This window comes from Fundulus heteroclitus, unplaced genomic scaffold, assembly GCF_011125445.2.
Source record: "Fundulus heteroclitus isolate FHET01 unplaced genomic scaffold, MU-UCD_Fhet_4.1 scaffold_94, whole genome shotgun sequence".
Taxonomy (NCBI): Eukaryota; Metazoa; Chordata; class Actinopteri; order Cyprinodontiformes; family Fundulidae; genus Fundulus; species Fundulus heteroclitus.
This window is the reverse complement of record NW_023397406.1, coordinates 149,684-170,716: the sequence shown is the minus strand read 5'-3', so window position 1 is coordinate 170,716 and position 21,033 is coordinate 149,684. Positions and strand designations below refer to the sequence as shown.

Below are 21,033 nucleotides of genomic sequence, written 5' to 3'. Positions count from 1 at the left end.
AAAAATGTATGTAGGAGGCAATTCCTTTAAATCCTATAAGGATTCAAAATAGTCAGCCTCATTCACATGGTTTCACAAGCCTTTCATTGAATTTAGATAGTATTTTTGGTTTATTTACTTGCCAAACATAGCATAAATATTGATATAATCCGAGGCGCACAAGGAACAAATAGCCAAACATCCCATCGCTTGGGAAATGGAATAAAAACATGCATGATGCCACTCAAAGGTTACCGTTTCCCATTGAAAGGAGAGTTTACTTTCACCACAAACAAATTCTGCTTGAGTAGATTGAGGTATTTCAATAGTATAGCTCATAGACTAAACATTTTAGAGGAGGCGCTTTGTTACTTTGGTACAGTAATATTTGTTTTGTATTCTGAACAACAGCTGTGTACAGTATCATTGCAGAAAATATTAGCTAAAGCTTGTAAATCAGAGAAACTAAACATTCCCTCCTCAAACCTGTATACTGGTTACGAGGTGTAAACACAGACCAACTTGTTGGCACGCCTGGTAAAGAAAAGTGTTTCACCCCTCAAAGTGATCTTTCCTTGCTGGTGCAAAAACACATTTTTGCACAACTACGGTTAAGTCCAAACTTTAATCTAGGTGTGTTTTTTCAATGGGGAATAAATTCTGTGCTGTGACGACGTGTCTGGTGAAGCATTGCTGTAGAGATCGTTTTCTAACGTGATGCGTCTAAATGACGACCAATTTTCAGGCTATTAGTAAAGTCAGATTTTTATTTAAACTAATACTTCAAATAGCTCATAATGCCAAGCATCACAGATCTTCCACCACACCTAGGAGTGGGGAACCAGGTGTGTTTTGACATATTTTTTCTGTTTTTCATCAGACTCTTCTGAAGTGTTGGTTGCTGAAAAACGCAAAGTCCCAAAACATTTTAGCCAACTGTGACCGTTTTTGTTTGTGATGGTAGGAAAGATTATGGCCTCAATCCTAGAAAGCCATCTGGCTTGTAATCAGGTTTCTAAAAGACTCAATGGCCACTTAGACATCACTCTTTGCAGTGGTTCTCCATTAGTGAGCCCTCCTTTACCATGTGCACGATGGCAAGATGGATCTGCGTGGTCATCTCAAGCTTTGTGAACAACAAATGTTTCCTTTATTTTAAACGGGAACTTTAGGTGTGTCCAAAATTACGGCAACATCATTTCTTAATGAGATTTTTTTTACCCTATTGAAAAATCTGCTTAAAATTCCAATTAATTTTTTTTTAAAGCTGCTGCAGCACAAGATTTATTTGTTTCAACCTCATAGCACATCTTTACCAGGAGTTTCATCACAACTGTCTGCATCCTGTATAGCTTACGCTCCTAAAATGAGCAAGCAAATCCCAGTTCACACAATGCCCAGGAGTCCTTCATGTTTTATTGCACAATAACCCAACTTTCCAGGGGGGGATGAAGCAGGAAGACTACAGTAACACAAAATACTTTTAGTACACATTGATTGACATCTCAAAGCACATTTCTCTTTTGCTGAAACACCAGCCTCTTCTCGAACGATGTGTCTCCATTTGTCTCCCAGGGCCTTCAGTCACCCATCTGAACACGGTTGCTCTTATTTTTAAAGCTGCATCTGTTGCGGTCTCCTTTTATTTGTTTTTAAAGACACTGCCACATATCATTGCTGGGCAGCTCAGTTCATGAGTGATACATTTACACGTGGAGTGAGGCGAGTTCCTAATGCACTTTTATGACGACAGATGAGACATCAGCCAATTAAAATGTAAACACTTTTTCATGCCCTCAATACTTTCCTCATTGGTAGTTAGTATTATTTCACATACCACAATTCACAGTGTCCCCTCTTGACAAGTGTGTCTGATGCAATCTGCCTCCCTTTACTGACAAGAGAGGAGCGTAATTAAATATTCCCTCTAGAGAAAGCACTAAAAGCTTTACCTGGAAAATGAAAAGCTTCAGATTATAGACAGGGATAGTGGTAGAGGCGACAGTCGTCCTCTACTCATCAAATAAACAAACAAACAAACAAAAAAAAAAGAGTATTCACAGCAAGACTTTGTCAATCTTTTCTCAGATTCCTACCCTATGGCAGAACTACTGTTCGTCCACGGTTCAAAACCAGCTAAATACATTGTGCAGGGGGCATTACAGGGGAATTATAGGTAGTGAATATGTCTCTTATTATATTGTAGTAGCATGCTGAATCAGTTATATCCTGCTACATTAGCTTGTGTCTTAGTATTTTATAAGTTTCTGCCACTGACATAAAAAGTCAGGCTGGTTAGTTCATTCTCTGTGTGTCAGTTCATTCACATCCCAGCACTAGTGAAAACACAGTTTTTATCTTATGTGACTCTGAAATGAGTTCTTTCCAAATCCACTTTTGTGGCCAGCCAATAACGTTGTAGTTCTTTTTTTCTTTTATTTTTTTTAAATCAAGCGCTTAAAGAAATCATGAGGAGAAAGCACCTCTTTCCCTTCAGGATCGTCCATATGAAGTGCAAAAGTTCAGTATTACTATGATTAATCTTGTTTTTAGAGTGCTTTTGTGAGCTTGATTTGCATGATTCCCTCCCCATCAACGCTCTGCACTCATACAATGGTCTCGTCAGTCATTTTCTTGGTCGACTTGGTCGGCACCGAACGCTGGGTGGTGTGCGCCCCCTTCATGTCGGGCATGAGCAGGCGAACTTTCTGATTGGTCCTCCTCCACTCCGAGTACAACTGACAGTGATACCGAAATGACACCTGAGGTTGGGTGAAAAAGAAGAAGGGGGTCGGGCGCGACAAACAATGGAAGAAGAGGAGAAGAAGTGTCAATAAAACCGACACAAAGATATTTGAGAATGTAGCACAGAAGCATTAACACACTGATAAAGAGTAATGCTCTATTTTCAAAGTGACATGATAATTATGCCTTCTACTGCTTTCATAGATTCATGATGGAGGCTTTTTTTTTTTTTAAATAACACCCAGATAACGTGAAGAGGAAATTTGGCTTATGATCTCAGTAAACAATGTGTTTCTGTTCAGGCGTGTAGATTCTCGTCGGCCTTCAGTCAAATGACTGCACATAAAGTTCCTCTATCGTCGCCTTATCATGGTTTAGAGCTGCCTAAAACAGAACTGAAGAACGATTTCTACTGCAAAACAAACTTCAAAGGAGTTTTATGTGAAAGACCAACATGAAGTTGCAATTAATTAGGATTTCTTTTACTAATTAAAATTTAATGGGTTGTGCTTATTCAAATTTAGACCCCTTTACTCTGATAACCCTAAATAAAATCCAGCACAACCAGGCGCCTTCCTAAGTCAGCTAAATAGTAATGCAGGTCAACCAGAGTGTAATCTAAGTTCAGTACAAATACAGCTGTTCTCTGGAGGTCTTTGAGGTTAGAAAACAGCAGATAAACAGCATGGTGGAGACCAAGGAACACACCACCTCAGTCAGGGATAAAGATGTAGAGAATAATAAAGCACGATTAGGTTTGAAAATATCTTAAAGGTATAGTCGACGATCTACTTTCAGCTTCGAGCTCTGGGGAGGATCATCTTATCTATTGGTTGTCCCACATGCCAATTGTTGTGACGTGCTCAGCCCATGTGAGTCTATGTTTCTTGCTAGTTTCTTCTTGCTGTGCATGCGCTCCTCTAGTGTTTATGTATCCAGTTAGCTCCGGTTTCAGCCGCTCACTGTAGCTCTGCTCCTCTCACCGTATATACTCTGAAAATGGTAAAGAGTCAAGAAGCAAACTGTCTTACAAGTTTATGGAGGAGAAGAGGAAGGCCTCAGAAGAAATATTAAGACCAGGGTGTATTTTGGAGATTTTTTCCACGCGATCCCCCTGAGGAGCAGAAGAACAGGCAGGACGGTCTCGCACGAGCGCAGTTATCCAAAAAGGGACTTGGACGTTTCTTACCGTCCACTAGACGTCTAAGCAGCACTGTCACAACTGCAACCCTGCCAAGATATGTCTGTCAACCTAAACTGATAAGCCATGCAAGGAAACAGTTAATCAGAGACGCAGCTAAGAGGCCCTTGGTCAATTTAAAGAAGCTTACATAGGAAAATTTGTTGACAGGACAACTATTAGTTGTACAATACATAACTTTGGCCTTTTTGAAAGAAAGCAAGAGGAGAGACATTGTTGAAATAAAATCATAAGAAGTCCTCTTTTAAAGTTTGCAAGAAGCTAGGTGAAAACTACAGCAAACAAGGAGGAAGGGGCTCCGGTCAGACAACATCAAAATTAGAATTAAACAATCTTGTCATACGTAAAACACTGCATGAAGTAGAAGCCTAACACTGAACAAGACTCTGAATACACCATCCCCAGTCTCAAACATCGTGGTGGCAAACATCATGCTGTGGGGAAGGTTCTCTACGGCAAAGACAGGAATATCAGTCAGAGTGCATGGGAAGATATATAGAGCTAAACACCGGGTGATCCGCAAAGAAAAAAAGACTTTAGAGTTGAATGGGAGAAGAGTTCAGTCCAACACTGGCAATAAAATACAGCCAGTTGCCATGGAAGAGTGTAGCTCAAGGTAACTGCACACAGGAAACCCCAATAAAGGTCCAGAAATAAATCCAATTTAAAATTACTGTTCACAGATGCTTTCCATCCTCTCTGACTGAGCTTAAGCTATTTGGCAAAGAAGGACAAAAATTTCCATCTGTGGTTCAAACCTAATTAAAGACATTACCCCAAAAGACTTTAAGGCTGGTTCACATGGCAGGATGATTAGCCCGATTTTTGCCACGATCTTCCCTTTCCGACATGCCCTGACTATCGGGGTGGCTCTTAAAATAATCTTAGGAGATACACCTTAAGATTATCCCATACACTGTGTGTGGTGTGATTAGAGTGATTTAGTCTGCTTGAAAGGACGTCAGGATTTTCAACATGTTAGATTTTCTATGTCTGATATCCTAGCGTGTGTGTGTGGTGTTCCCCGAGGACAAACGAGCAGGCAGCCTGTTGAGTGTGACGTGGAGCCATTCAGAAAGGTAGGTGTGGGAGACCCCAAGAAAAAAAGAAACAGCAACTCACCTCTAGGGCTGCAACAACGAATCAATAAAATTGATTAAAGTCGACAATTAAAAAGCGTTGGCAACGAATTTCATCACTGATTTGTTGTGTCACGCAATTAATGCATCACTCGCCATGTGGTGTAGCCGTGCACCCCTTCTGCAGACCGTCGTCAATGTTTGCTGACTGGCTGCAGAGTGACCTAAACGACGCGGAGGCGGTATTCTCAAATGCTGCTTTTTTTTCGTAGTAAGTTCTACTAATGATGACGCAGAGAAAGCGACTTGAACTAAGTCCTCAAAGAGATGCGAAGCGCAACGCGCTCCCTAAAACCAAAAAAATAAGTAACATGCGAGATTTGCCCTGGCACGAGAGCTCCACAGTGATAGAGGAGCTGAAATGACATGGAGCCACTGATGAGGGTGAAGGGAGCTCAACGGCAGGGTAAGTCATTACAATATTTTACGTTTGTTCCGTTTCAAAGTGAGGAAACCCCGACAGCGCTTGGTTCTCAGGCTGTGAACGGAGTCCTGCGTGGCTGCAGTCGTGCTTCGGGGTGCCGCCTGAACATCAGCCTTTAACTACAGCAAAAAGGGGGGGTCTACGAAAAGATTTGAATACAAATGTACACCCCTCTTTTCAAATCTGTTACCAGCTACCTCACAATTGAGTTACTTTGTGTTTCTCCATCACATAAAATCCCAATAAATAAAAAACAACAAAGTTTGAAGGGTGGAAGGGTTTTCAATGCTTTTGCAAGGCATTGTGGTCGGCCAAAAACAGAGCAGTCTGTTTTACGCGGCCACTCGGAAGATTGGTTTCATAAAGCTAATTACCAGCGTCCAGAGGATGTAGATGGTGAAGAGGGCGATGGTGAGGGCAATGAGCCCAACGGCCTCGAGTCTGCTTTTCAGCTGCAGATGGTCCTGGGCTCCCCTGAGACACAGCCACCCGGAGATAGCTGCCAGAGGCGTGATGAGGAGGAAGCAGGCCATGTCACACAGCAATGTGCGCTTCTCACTGCGAGGGCCGGGGTCCTTCAGCCACTGAACAGCACAACGAAGAGCTTATTGGTGTAATTCAAAACTAGCTGGAGATAAGTACGAACAGACTAATCGTTTTGTTGACTATTTCTTTCCCATACACAACAGTATGAGCAAACCATCTCAGTGTTAAGGCAACTAATTACTACAATGCCAAATTACAAATGAGACCACTTTCTTGGCTAGCAAACACCTCCACCGCTGCAGTAAAGCCCCTCTTACCTGTGTCAGTGGTTGCGGTCTCCGTTCAATGGTGAACTCTGTGTGACAAAGCTCACAGTAGCTGGTGTTGGAGGATGACAGCCACTTTTCCAGGCAGCTCTTGTGCACTTTTCCCAGCGTACCGGTGCAGTCGCAGGGCGAGAGCAGAGTCTCCCCTCCAGCTCCCTCGTGGCAAATCCGACACATCCCCACATCGCTGACAGCATCGGGGGAGAGAACGGGCAGAAAGAGCCATCTTTTACTTAATTACAGGATATACTCTGGAGCCACATGTAAGCTTTATTCTTACCTCTGCAAGCTCACAGCTTTGACGACAGTGGAGAGTGGGCGGCCATCTTTAGCCGTAACCTTGGCAACATACTGGGCCTGTGTAGTAGAATCAGACTCTTCTGAATCCTTGGAGGCATCAGTCTCAGTGTTCCCAGAATAATCGCAAAGGGAGCCGGGGAGCTGGCAGCACCCTGACGAAGACATGGTTCATCTGGGGTTGACAGTGATGAAGATACTGGCAGAGGCGAGCGGTGGCTTCAAATCAAGAACTGATCCCAAACTGGATCTACAAGAGTCGAGGGCCCAGTCGTCTCTGCTCCACCTACAGGGCAAAGTCCCAGAATATTAGCAACATAAAAAGTGATTATTAGAATCACTACTGATGAGATGCTCCTCCTGGTCAGTTGTTTATAGAAACTCATCAATAACAATGTCATTCTTTTTTTTCTTTACTTTTTGTTGAACAATTAGAGCAGAGAAGTAACAACATCATTACGTCATTATACAAATAATAATTTCTAATGTCCATGTTGTCCGATTGTGGTTTGTAAGGCAAGGCAAATTTATTAGTATAGCACATTTCAGTATAAGGACAACACAAAGTGCTTTACATGATTAAAACAGGAAAATAAAAACGGAATAAAAGCAAGTTGGAATAAAATGTAGAAAATTGAAACAAAATAAAACATGGGAAAATGGAATCTAAAAGCAAATATTAAAAACAGTTGGAATACAAAGTTGAACTAATGATGTTTCAGTAAAACAGTTTAACTAGAACAGTCAAAGGCAATCCTAAACAAATGTGTTTTTAATCTTGATTTAAAGGAACTCAGGCTTTCAGCACTTTTATAGTTTTCTGGAAGTTTGTTCCAGATAAGTGGAGCATAGGAACTAAATGCTGCGTCTCCTGTGTTTGGTTCTGGTTCTAGGTATGCAGAGAAGGCTGGAGCCAGAAGACCTGAGTGGTCTGGAGGGTTGATACACTGATAACAAGTCTGTGATGTATTTAGGTGCTAACCCATTTAGGGATTTATAGACTAACAGAAGTATTTTAAAGTCTATTCTCTGAGATACAGGGAGCCAGTGTAAGGACTTTAGAACTGGGGTGATGTGCTCTACTTTCTTAGTCTTAGTGAGGACGCGGGCAGCAGCGTTCTGGATCAGCTGCAGCTGTCTGATCCACTTTTTAGGCAGACCTGTAAAAACACCGTTGCAGTAATCAATTCTACTAAATATAAACGCATGGATTAGTTTTTCCAGATCCTTCTGAGACATTAGTCCTTTAACCCTGGATATGTTCTTCAGGTGATAGAAAGCCGACCTTGTAACTGTCTTTAGATGCTTTTGAAGGTTCAGGTCTGAGTCCATCACTACACCCAGATTTCGGGCCTGATCAGTGGTTTTTAGCTGAAGCAGCTGAAGCTCTGAGCTAACTTTTGATCTCTCCTCTATTGGTCCAAATATTATTACTTCTGTTTTGTTTTTATTCAACTGCAGAAAACATTGGTACATCCATGCATTGATTTCTTCTAGGCATTTACTGAGTGCCTGAACTGGTCCATAGTCACCTGGTGACATGGTGATGTAAAGCTGTGTGTCGTCTGCATAGTTATGGTAGCTGATGTTGTTATTTTTTATTATCTGAGCTAGAGGGAGCATGTAGATATTGAATAGGAGGGGACCCAGGATGGACCCTTAGGAAACCCCACATGTGATTTTTGTTGTCTCTGATGTAAAGTTACCTACTGACACAAAAAATTCCCTGTCCTTTAAGTAGGATTTAAACCAGTGGAGAGCTGTACCAGAGAGGCAGACCCAGTTCTCCAGGTGTTCTAACAGAATGGAGTGATCGACAGTATCAAATGCTGCACTGAGGTCCAATAGAACCAACACGGTGGTTCTTCCACAGTCTGTATTTATATGGATGTCATTAAAAACCTTGATAAGGGCGGTCTCTGTACTGTGGTGAGCGCGGAAACCTGACTGGAATACGTCAAATCGGCTGGTCGTTGTTAAGAAGGTGTTTAATTGTTGAAATACAGCTTTTTCAATAATCTTAATGATAAAAGGGAGGTTTGAGATGGGCCTGTAGTTCTGGAGAAGTAGTTTGTCAAAATTGTTCTTTTTCAACAGTGGTTTGATAATTGCTGTTTTTAGAGACTGGGGAAAACGCCTGACAGGAGGGACGTGTTTATTATCTGAGTCAAATCAGACGCTATGACAGGCAAAACTTTCTTAAAGAAAGTTTCTCTAAGCCTTTGTAGTTTATTTGGCTGAATTGGGACATTTTGTCAAGATAAGTTCTAGTTGGATACAGCTTTGGTTCTGGAGTTGGTGTGGATGTACGAACTGATCCTCTAATCTTTAGGATTTTCTCAGTAAAGAAGTTAGCAAATTCATTGCAGGCCCTGGTAGAGTGGTGTTCAGAAGCCACGGACACAGAAGGATTTGTTAACCTGTCGACTGTGGCAAATAAGACATGAGCATTATTAATGTTTTTTTGATGATCTCTGAGAAGAAAGATTCTCTTGCATTTTTCAATTGTAAGTTATATCTGTAAAGTCTCTCTTTATAGATGTGAACCTGGAGTCTAGTCTCTGTCCACCTGCGTTCAGCTTTCCAGCATTCCCTTTTTTCATTTCTAACTGCTTTAGATCTCCAACGAGATTTTTTCTTCCCAGAAACAACCTTCACTTTAACTGGAGCAATGCAGTCAATGATGTCTGAGACTTTAGACTGAAAGTTATCTACTAGCTCATCTACTGAGTTGCAGCCCAAGGTTGAAGTAGCAGAGTAAGGTTGAAAAAAAGTTTCTGTGGCATTGTCCTTAAAGGTGCGTTTTCTTACTTATTTAGTCCCTTTGGCTAAATGAGTCACTGGAAATGATGCTTTCAAAAGGTAACAAAAAAATGATCAGATAGTGCAACATCAGTTACATTGACTTTGGAAATGTTTAGATCCTTAGTGATGATCAAGACTAAAATATGTCCTGTTTGTGCATTGTCTGCCTCTTCCTTGTTTCTATAACCAAACCATTTTTCAACAAATTGGCCTTCTTGCAATCTCAGTTTATGAGTGTTTTCATCAAAGAAATCTCCACAATGCACCACCTCTGCTCCACGGTCAGTGGTTTCTCTTTGTGCCATAATCTTGTGATGGCCTTCTTGCTTGCTGTTAGTAATATCTTTAGCAGGTATTTGCCTTCTGTTCGTGGTATGTCATGTGTGATGCACCCCAAACAGGGTTTTATATGTTCTGGGTATTTCATACCATATTATATTTCTCACAATAAGACACATTTTATTTCAGTTTTCTGTTATCTTTTGCTAGGACCAGAATATGTGTGTTATCCACATCCATTTGGCCATAAAGCCCCCAGCAGGGCTGTGGGTTAGACACCATCCTCTGCCGAAGCTTTGGACTTATGAAAAATCCGACCACCGGATTTTTATTTATTTATAAATTTTTCTCCTCACCATCAGCTCCAGATACAGTCTGGAGATAACTCTCAATTTTTTCCCCTCATACACCTTCCAAAATATCTCAATTTTACTTGTGCTTGATTTGTCTTTCTCATAATTTCTGAATAGTGAATATTGACATGGATCTTGACCGTCTCATCCAAATTTTGTCTTTAAGTTATTAACACTCTGCAACTCACCCCTTTCTACCTTTTTACACATCGCTGTGATTCCTTTATCTGCCCAATGTCATTCATTTTAGCCCTTGAATATTACAAGAAAATCTTTTTATTTTATTTCACAACTTTAATAAAATTAAAAGCAAGAATCTGGTGATTATGTTTGAATTTCATGCGAATTTTCTCAAATCTACACAAGATCTAGAATAAAAGTTCATTAGTTATCCGAGTCAGGGCAACCACAAACAGGCTGAAATAGGAAGCAACCGGAGGTTCGCTCAGTTTTTCTCAAAACGTTTCGACATCTATCCAGAAGTCTTTGTCAATTCTGGCAGCTTGCACTTGAGCAACCTGCAGTTGGAGCGCTGCCGGTAATAATTTAAAAAATTATTCATACCCCTGACAGATTTAAGTTTTAAAATATTTTCATTTAACTAAGACATTTGTTTCTGATAGTATATATGAAACAGGCATCTCTAAAAAAAGACAATGAAATAATATAAAAGCAAAATAAGTTTTGATTGAAAATGTTTTTATGTAAACATGCTTTTCATTTTTTTGTAAAATGGCACATGAAGGTTTTCAGAAGTGCACATTTGTGCACTTCTGAAAACCAACTGAGAATACGTCCAGTTACAAAAAGCCTGTTGGTAAAATTATAAGATTTCTTTGAATCTGAATCTACCAGGGATACGAATAACTCCCGGCTTTACCTGCACTGGTTTTAGTTACATACATCATTAGAATTTGGTGAAATGTCCCTTAGACGTTTGCAGAGAAATCAGAGGTTTGTAGTCATCAACATATTTTCCTGGCATAGTCTTGGCTTAATATTAGGCCACTCTTTTCATTTAAGCTGTATAGCTTACTGGTACAGACTTAAAGAATAGGACACAGATTTTCAATAGCGGAAATGCAGGATACAGTCAACGATGAAGACGTAGATAATGCACACATAATGTTACAGAAACGTCAAATTTGTGTCATTATTTTGGTGACTTAAAGAGCATTTTTCAGCAGTACTTTTCTTTAAACAGCTATGCACTGACCACAAAAAAACATGATTCAGTTAATCATTTGAGGTCTTAAAAGAATACGAAAAAAAAAGCTCCAGTTGACAAACAAACATGTCATACTGATGTACAGCAGCAAATCCCTAATGTCCCCGGCACAATACTATCGGTCCCTTCATTTTGTGTTTTACCTGTGTTCCTGGGGGACACGTGCAAAAAATGTGTTTTCCTTGAATAATTGTGTATCAACATAATATTTTTTAATGAATAATAGTATTCACCTCAATCCTCCACAGAAAAATCAATTGCTCATAAATCTTCTTGAATTCTTGAAACCTAAATGGCAATTTGAGCAACTAAAATAGGCTCCAACTGGCATTTTGGTCATTTTTAGTGGAAGGTCATTAGTTATTTAAAAATGAACAAATGGAAATCCTTGTGTATGTAATAAAGAAAATAAATATTTTGAATCAGAATATTTTTGAATCAGTCAATGACACAGAAAAAGGCAACAGAGAAAACACATGAACGAACTGTCCAAGGATCCAGGGGGGCAATCAAAAACTACTACTGCTTGACAGCGCAGTGAGAGTGTTTGTTTTCCTGGTAGACCCTGAGCACAGCTGGGGGTGGGCTTTTGGGTGGTCGTGTCAGAGACAAACTAAAACCGCAGGTTTGCCAGAACAGCCCCAAATCCGTAACCAGCTTCAGGACACGAACGCCTATCTGACTGGCTGTAAATAACGCAAAACTAAAATATGTCTCACTAAATGGATTCAATGTTGTTAAAAAAAACAAAAACAAACAAATATCCTTTAACTTTATCACCGCATCAAAAGTCAAGAAAAATAAAGCACAGGGAGCCGCATCTAGATTTTGAGGCTTTAAAAACATGATTGGCTGTTATAAATAACACACCCAGCGTTAATTATCCTCAGCCGACTGTAGCTTTGGTGTGTAATAACGGATAAGGGTATCTATTTTAAAACGGCAATAGTAATGCCGTGTTTGGATAGTTGGTACCAATGCAGCAAATACATCCTGTTCCCATCAAAACATTTATTTTACTAAGGTGGAAAATGTGACATAATTGTAAATGTACTCACCCGACGGCCTGCCTTTTTTTTTCGCTCGGCCTTGGCCTTGAGCTAACTGGACAGCCCTAGCTACGATTTATGACACTGAAGCCTGAGCGAAAGCTGACAATACGAGGGCATACAGACGACGACCATAGGCGATGTATCCTCCCCATGGCGGATAGTTTGGGTAACTCGGTTGGATTAGGTCAGGAAACGCGGAATAAAATCCACCCGTTTCTGCCAGAAACGTTAGACACAGCTAACGGTGCTAGCTGGTTAGCAACAGGCAAGCCTCGGCATCCCTCAGCTGTGCGCTGGTCATGTGACCCCCGTGCTGCCTTCAAGATCATCTGGGATGTCGGAATGATGGTAGCAGTGAATCCGTCGATCAGGCATCAAAGGAGCTAAAAAAAAAAGAACGTTGTCAAAACTTGGTGAAAATGCTGCAGAAAACTAAGAAGCTTTAATGTAAAACTATATTTTATTTTTACTTTCATTACATCGCGGTACCTTCAACCACAACAGACCAACAGTAAAAGATACTCCCGACGTATTTGAAATGACCGCCGGTTGTAATGTTTATGAGCCGCAACATACCTGAATTGCCCATGTACAGCCACAGTTTTGAAAGCATTCAACTCGTTCAGAAAGTTCTTTCATCGCAAAACCGCTAGGTGGAAGCAATCAGTCAAGTTATTTGTGTCAATAGAAGCATACGCTAGTCTTCGTTCGTGAATTATAATTCCCACTTTAGTTTGTTGGTGTCGCAAACCCTTTCCAAAATGATAGATGTCAATTAGTGTTTCTCGTGTGTTCATAAATGTCTTCCTATCTAAGGAATGACGAGGAATTGTATGTCTGATTCTGATTCTGTCTGAACAAGCAATTTTAGCCTATTTGTATTTTATGTTGCCAGACAGCTTCTGTTTAAGAGGTTTCCTAATTCAGGAGGTCCGTTAGGATTCAGGCCTGTGCATGGTAAGTGGATATGGACCGTCATTAATTAGGAGTGAGCATTCCAGCTACTTTTTCACATGGGTTGGGCAGGCTAGCTTTTTTCCTTTAGTAGATGAATCCCCATCAGACAATTGATCTAATTCTCTTGTATTCAGTTATCTCTCTCTCTCTCTCTCTCTCTCTCTCTCTCTCTCTCTCTCTCTCTCTCTCTCTCTCTCTCTCTCTCTCTCTCTCTCTGATCTAACATTAATTTGATGTTCTAAAACATTCAAGTATTAAAAAGGCAAAACCAACAACTACAACAAAATCTGCAGGCGAACCAGTCCTTTTGCCTTCACTTTTTTTTTAGTACTTTTTTCCCCCTTTCTTCTGTTGTCTCAACAGGTAAATGTTTAGGAATAACAATAAAGCAGAAATGTGATTTTAAATTGTTTATTTCAATAATAATGATAATTATTATTATTATCTTTGCTTAGATGAATGATGTTGGTGACATGATTCTTTTGGGTGTCATAAAAACTTTGTGGAAAACTGTGACATTTTAACAGGGACCCCATCTAGAAAGTAACCGTTTTTAGACCAGTGTGGCTTGATTGTTGTTATACCAGTTGGTGTATAATTGCCGCTTCTGCTATTATTGCACGATTAGAAAATCTACTGCAGTTTTTTACACAAGTTCATGTTTTGTTTGTTTTTTTTGTTTTTTACAGTTTGATGTTATGTTATGTTACTCATATTTTCCTTTATCTCCATATTTAATTTCTCAATAAGTCTGCTTTATAAGTGTGATTGTGAGTCAAGTCATCCCATCAGTTATTATGTCCTCGATCCACCTTTGGAGGAGGTTACAAACCCCCAACCACTAAGAACTGTAATGGGTCAAATGGGATTATGGAAGAAGTGTGACACACTAATGTAATACAAAAGGGAGACAGCTACAAAAGGAGCGGGAGCCTGCAGTGTGCAGTGAGAGCAAACACACCCCAAGACTTTCCAGAGTCTGCGTGATCTGAGAAATATGCTGCTGAGCAGAATTTGATGTAAAAATTGATATGTTGAGGATGGGGTACAACAACTCTGCTTGTTTTAAAGCACTCAACAGATGTGCACATTCTGCATTAGGATACCGACTGAACTCCACTCTTTTGGGACGATGCCCCGTAGGATTTATGCATTGCTCAAGTGTGAATGCTGTGTTCCACTGGAACCCTAATCACAGAGCATGCTGCGTACAGACCGTGACCTCGATGGATCAACTTGCATAATGTAATAGTGATCTGTCACTGGTGATTCATGGTTTATTCTGGAACAATGATCTGCAAGAGGCTTAGGGCTCACAGTCAGAATCAAAAGAGACTGATTGCACTGTTAAAACCACTGCTGTCCAAAAAGAACACAAAGGTCCCTCTCACATATGCCAAAAAAACATTTTGGCATAACTTTAACCTTAAACTTTTTGGAAAATATTGTGTGGACTGCCCAGTCAAAAGAGAAAAAGTGAGTTGTTTAAAGGTGCACGTCCTGTTACATCTATGGGAAAATTAGCACTATTCCAGTACATTAACCCTTACCAGTAATCATAGATGGTAGTAGTAGTGTAATGTTCTGGGGTTCGCTTTGCCTCTGCAGGACCTGGACAACCTGCCATAACTGATGGATTATTTTTATCATTATCATCATATCATTATCATTATAGACAGTCCTAAGCATCTAAGCATCAGTGTTTTCAGTCAGAGACTTCAGATCCACTGTAAGACAGACCAGTTCAGGAGATCCTTCCTGCCTGCTGTCATCAGCATCTACAACTCTGTGAAGAAACTCCATAACATGAGTTACAACAGCTTTAAATTTCCCTTTGGAAAAGTTCCATGGCAGATACAGCCACCAAGATTGGCAAAACCAATTTTTAGATATATGGGGCAATTCTGTTTTCATATTGTGTCAGGTGAATTTGAACAACTTTTACCCCAGGTAAATGAAATCATCATTTGCAATGTGCATCAACTCAGGTTATCTTTGGCTGATGTTTACCAATAAAACAATTAACTGTGACAAAAAGCAAAAATAATGGAAATATATCTGGAGGTAAGTGCTTTTTCACAGTGCAGGAGCAAATTAAGTGTAAGACTCCTACATGTAAGACTTCTAAATGTCCAAATTTGAGGTAGTTAATTTTGAGACTTCTATGTTTCATCAAGACTTCGTAGAAACTCTGTACAAGAATAAGGCAAATAAAGCTTGCAGTTACTGAGATATAATCAGTTCATTTTGGGCAAGTGGTTTTTGAGAAGCCATCTTAAAAAAGGCTTGGGTTTTACATAACAGTATCTATTTTTACCATGTCACTTTGCTGTATCCTTTCTCCACAACTACTTCCATTTTGGCTCCTTTGCACCCAAACACGGATATAAAAGGAGTTTGCTTGAGGTGAGTTTGATCCCTGCACATCAAGAGGAAAGAACTGGTGTTGTGGGAAATGCAAACGCCCCTCAGGGCATGCCTCTCTCACTAGTTAGAGCTCACCTATCTATTGAGTCAAAGTCCAACGCAAATCATGAGACGCTGCATCTCCACATGCATGGGATATCATGGGACATTTGTTAGTGGACTTTAACTGGGACCACCAGAGAAATGCACTGGCAAATCATTAACACAGCACAGGCAGGATATTGTATGGGTTAACCAGGATTTGAACTTGTAGGAAGACAATATTTAATAACAGTTACATGTGAAGCCTATTAAAGAAAATGTCAAATGATATGTGATTTTTTTGGTTGTTGAATTCCCTATGAATTTCTGATGCCACAAAACAAAAAAACTCTAACTTTGAAAAAAAAAAAAACCCAGCAGGCATTAGATTACGTTGTCATGAAACAGCTGCACTGTTCAAATTCATATTCCCAGTCTACAGTTTTATGTGTAAACTTAAGGTATCTATCAGTCTGCAGCTGTGGCTATAAACATAGCTCACCACCATCAGGGTGTGAATGTGTGCAATGGGTGAAAGGCTGACAGTAGTGCAAAGCGTTTTGGGGTCGTCAGACTTGATAAAGCGTTATAAAAGTACAAGCCATTTACCATTTACCATATTATGAGTTAGTTTGTTAGTATTGAACTGTGCTGTAAAAAAGTATCTGTCCCCTTGCTAATTTTTTCAGTTTTTTTCCTTTTTCCCCCACAAACTTAAACGTTTCTGATCATCAAAGACATTTTAGCGTCAAAGATAGCCTGAGTGAATAAAAAACTCAGTTTTGTACTTCATTTGAACCCCACATGGCCCTAAAAGTAAAAAAATAATCGGCCCCTGTATGTAGTACGTGGGAGTGGTGTCCTAGTGATTAGGGAGCCAGGCATTTGTGTTTTGGAGTATCTGCAAAGGTCGCCAGTTTGAAACCCAGACTGATGGGTTGTGGGACTATGCAGGAATTTATATATATATATATATATATATATATATATATATATATATATATATATATATATATATATAATGTTGGCAGCATCAACTGCCATCAAGTATTTGTAGAAATCATTATCATCGTATTTATTATCAAGTATTTGCAACTTGTGTACAGTCCAATGAAATGTGTCCTCTGTATTTAACCTCTCCCCTATGGAGCAGTGGGCTGTATGGTGCAGCATCCAGGGATCATTTCTGGGGAGAAGGGTCTTGCTCACAAACCCAGAGTGACGGTGGGTTTCAAACTGGGGAACTTGGAGCCTTCAATGGATACAAGTGTCCCGCTTTAAAACCACAAGACCACCACTTCCCAATTGGCAATAATTGTTTTTTACCTGACTGTGTGAGAACTTCATTCTTTGGCAGGTCTTCAGCAACTTGACCTTCACAAAGTAGTACCAGACTATCACACTACCACCACCAGATTTGATCTTTGCTATGATGCTCTCTTTCTTAAATGCTGCATCACTTTCACGACAGATTTACTGAGAGACGTGTCTTTCGTCTCATCGGTTGGCAAAATGTTTTCCCAAAAGGCAAATATAATAATATAATATCTGTTTACAAACTAAAATATGTTCATAACATTTTTCCTCATTTCTGTTCTTGAATTTCTTTAGCTCGGGACATGTGTTTTTGACAACACTTTGTCAAAAAGGGTCCATTAAAAGCGAAATATCTGGGACAGGTCTGGCAGGAATCAGTTTTAGCTTGTAAATTAAGAGGGCACATGTGTCCAAAAAAGCTAAAGCAGAACAAATCAGCTGTATACATTTATTTTGGAGGGAGAAATGGGGAGCGAGTAAAAGGCAAAGACAAATGGATTGCGTAACTTATTCACAGCGTTTGGCTTTCAATAACAGTTTAATTCAGGTGCTGCACCTCCATCTTGTGATCTTTTAAGCTTCCTTCTCGTGAGGTAGTAATTGAGTTTCACTCATTATCTGATGGGCTCTTACACTTATTTGGGCTGTTGATCTCATGACAGAAAGATATACTCACAGATATATTTATCTAAATAACTTATTCGGCCCCTTTGTTGACTTATTAAGTGACTGTTAAAGGGAGACAATTGTTGTCATTGTGATAAATATGGTTGTTTTATAAGGTCAAGATTGACCATATTCAAAGTTATATTGATTTGCCATGACAATATTTTATATTAATATGTCAACTGCATACACTATTATTTAGATTTTTTTTATTCTGAATTGATAGAATAAGCCAGCTTTTGGTTTATTTGTCCATCAGAGTGTTTATAAAGTTTTGGACTTTGACCGCAAACTGGATTTATTGATTTTAAAGACTGGACTGTTCCCTTATGGGGACAAGGGAAGACAAACAAAAGTGATAGTTTTTGCAATTAAAAAAAGGTCAAAATGTGCACAATATATATTTATAAAATGCAGTGTCGAACACTTTGTACCTTTCATGGAGATGTTTTATTCATGTCACTGTTTATTTTCTTTAAGTCATGTCACTGGCTTAGAAATCAGTGACTGAAAATACATCTGATAGCTCCTGTTGAGACACTATAAAATTTTAAAACATCATTATTTTTTTAAACATATCAGAAACATACAATTGTATTTCTTAATGTTCATGTGATTTTGCACACTTATGAGGCACTTGTTCAAGGAAAGATCTTTTTTGATGAGATATCAAAGGAAATGTTGTTTATATGTATTTTTTTCTTTTAAAAGGTTGATTTGTGGCCATTCTCTTCAACTTCTTCTCTTGAACTTTAACAGCACTCACTGATGAGAGGACCACCAACCCCTGTGACTTCACTTCTTCCTCGTTCATCCTTTCTTCTGACTTTTGTGTCACGGGACTTTGCTGATGGAGTATATCAAATTATTGGCATTGATGAAACAAATAGGAACAGTGGAGCCATGCACATGACTTCAACTTGACTACAGTCATGTGAAAAGTTATATAAAACAGTTTGCTTTTGTGATATGAGTAATGACTTATTTCATCCCTTTTCAAACAGTCCGTGCCAACAAAGATGGCGCTCAGTGATTAGAGATATGAGTCTCATTTTACTTTTTTGTCTTCCCAAAAAATGCCAATATATGCAAAACTCTTTTGTGGAAAATCTCAATGCACTTATCTCCAGAATCTAAAGTGCAACCTCTATCAGGAGTCAAGCAACTTTAAGGTTTATGTTTTAAACATAGCGCACCAATCGAATTTGCTTTCTAAATATTTTTGCTGTGATCTGAGCAATAACTATTTTATGCATTTTTTTAGTTCAAAACCCTCACATGATTAAGTAGGGCTGCCACCCAGTGCCTGAGGCAGCAAAGCATGCCCAGATGATATTTCCACCTCCATGTTTTACTGCTGGCATCAGGTGTTGCTCTCAAAAAAGATGCATAGTACAACACCAAACATCTCTACTACCAACTGTGGTAAACTAAAGAAATGTTCTATGCAAGTGCAGATCCAAATTTCTGATGTGTTTCTATATGATTACAGAAAAACTAGTTACTACTTGCTCTAAGGTTCATTACACATTTTCAGTGCAGATCATAAACGTGGAATCTCCCTTTCCAGACACGTGTACTTTGCACCTTTTGTTTCGATCCCTTTGGTCTTCCCCTGAATTGTCTGAAACTTCTCATTTGAAATATTTGCCACTTGTATGGTTTTATTGCAGAGGAATCACTTTTTTTCCCACACTTTGGAGATCTCTGAGCATTTCGTGCTGGACTTCTAGCAAACGTCGACTGTTACAGAGTTTTACATTTAGATAGTGACATGATTTCATCGAACACTCCCACATCTTATCATTTGCAGTTTTAAAGCCCTGATTCCAAACTGTGTAGATTCCAAACTGTGTAGATTCCAAACTGTGTAGATTCATCTTATAGTTAATGGAGGTTACGATTTTCAGCTTCCTTTTCAGGTCAGGATTATGCATTTGCCTCTCTAAATAGGCCCAACACTGCCCGACATTTCCAGGTTATGTATCTTTACACAGTTTTTCCAAACATTGCCTTGAATACAAGTAAAAGTGTGTTTGGCTTCCATCAGCTCTTGTAATGAAATATAAAGTTGGTCTGAAAAGCTCTTTTAAATGTGGGTTTTTGAGTAAATAAGGCAAATCCATCCCACCTGAAAGAAATCAATGTGCGCTTAAACACAGAAATTCTGAATAGAATTGAATATTTTTATTGTATGTAACAAGAACAATGAAAAAACAGTGGTTCTTTGCTGTAGCAGCATGATAAAAAATAAATAAAAATAACATATTTGAAAAAACAAAAAAACAAAGAACACATACATATAGACAATGTGAAACCTTGGTGCACAATACAAATATCGTTAACATCATAATGCCAAGGTTCACTTAGGTCAACCATATGATAAGAAGAAGGTTAAGCTGACAAGTTACAGACAAATTAAATCTGCATGTGGTCTCTAGAGTAACCAGATAAACCAAATCCATTTAACCAACTATGCTAACAGACTTATTGTGTTATTTCATTACACCAAGAATTTAAAAAATCTAACTTTTTGTCTTACAGTATGACATTTTTTTAGAAAGACGTTTGGACAGTGGTTGAAGGTATCAATAAACACTAAAAAGAGAACTACTGTAGTGTAGAGGGAAAATCTCTTTTATGTGTTTAGTGTTATGTAAAGATAATAATACCCCTATGCACATGTTGTTACATATGGTTGCAGACAAATGCTCCAGGTTGAAAATTTGAAAGGCCTCAAAAAGTATTTTTTTTTTGTCCCCAGAAAGGTTTTATTGCAGTGTTAAGGGGGCTGAATAGAAATGTACACATTTCAAATATTTGTTTGTAATATATTTAGAAAACCATGCATGCTTTTTTTTCGCTGTTTGCCTTGGCTTGTCCCTTAAAATCCAAGTAAAATATATTTGAGTTTTTAGCAGTATTTTGGCTATAACATAAAACAACACAACAGCTCAAAGGGTGTGAATACTTTTGCCAGGTACCAGTGGGGGTTCTAGACCAAATTTAGCAGGGGGGCCAGAGTGGGGCCAGTGTTTTTTCACAGGGGCACAAAACAAAAAATTTGGGGGGGGGGGGGGGGGGGGGGGGGGGGGCACTTAACAGGTCAACATTTCATCGTTTAATATATTAAGTAAGCCAAAGAGCCAATTGTGGCTCTGGAACTGCAGGTTGCAGACCCTTGATCTTTTTTCAATACAGCGGGAGCTTAACGTGAAACGGCTTAATTTTTAATTATTGTTATTTTTTTATATATATTTTTTTATTGTTTTGTTATTTTATTATTGGTTAAAAACATAAACGAAATGACCAGTCAGTCACGGTATCTTTG

At 39.1% G+C, this 21,033-nt stretch overlaps 1 protein-coding gene across 1 annotated transcript; it reads right to left on the bottom strand.

Moving 5' to 3' along the window:
* Positions 1 to 1,375: 1,375 nt before the first annotated feature.
* Positions 1,376 to 12,626, bottom strand: LOC105934207 (E3 ubiquitin-protein ligase MARCHF2). The gene is made up of 5 exons (XM_012874088.3): positions 12,321 to 12,626; positions 6,581 to 6,883; positions 6,292 to 6,487; positions 5,863 to 6,072; positions 1,376 to 2,741 (listed from the first exon to the last, which is right to left on the bottom strand). Exons 2-5 carry the CDS (start codon positions 6,763 to 6,765, stop codon positions 2,586 to 2,588), a joined length of 747 nt encoding a protein of 248 aa, XP_012729542.1. The 5' UTR covers positions 6,766 to 6,883; positions 12,321 to 12,626; the 3' UTR covers positions 1,376 to 2,585.
* Positions 12,627 to 21,033: the final 8,407 nt, after the last annotated feature.

Excerpts from the sequence above, each read along its gene's own strand:
- LOC105934207 (XM_012874088.3), bottom strand. The coding sequence starts at position 6,765 with ATGTCTTCGTCAGGGTGCTGCCAGCTCCCCGGCTCCCTTTGCGATTAT. Across the intron at positions 6,073-6,291 it reads GACCGCAACCACTGACACAG|TGGCTGAAGGACCCCGGCCC; the intron begins GTAAGAGGGGCT and ends TGTGCTGTTCAG. Across the intron at positions 2,742-5,862 it reads TCTACATCCTCTGGACGCTG|GTGTCATTTCGGTATCACTG; the intron begins GTAATTAGCTTT and ends ACCCAACCTCAG.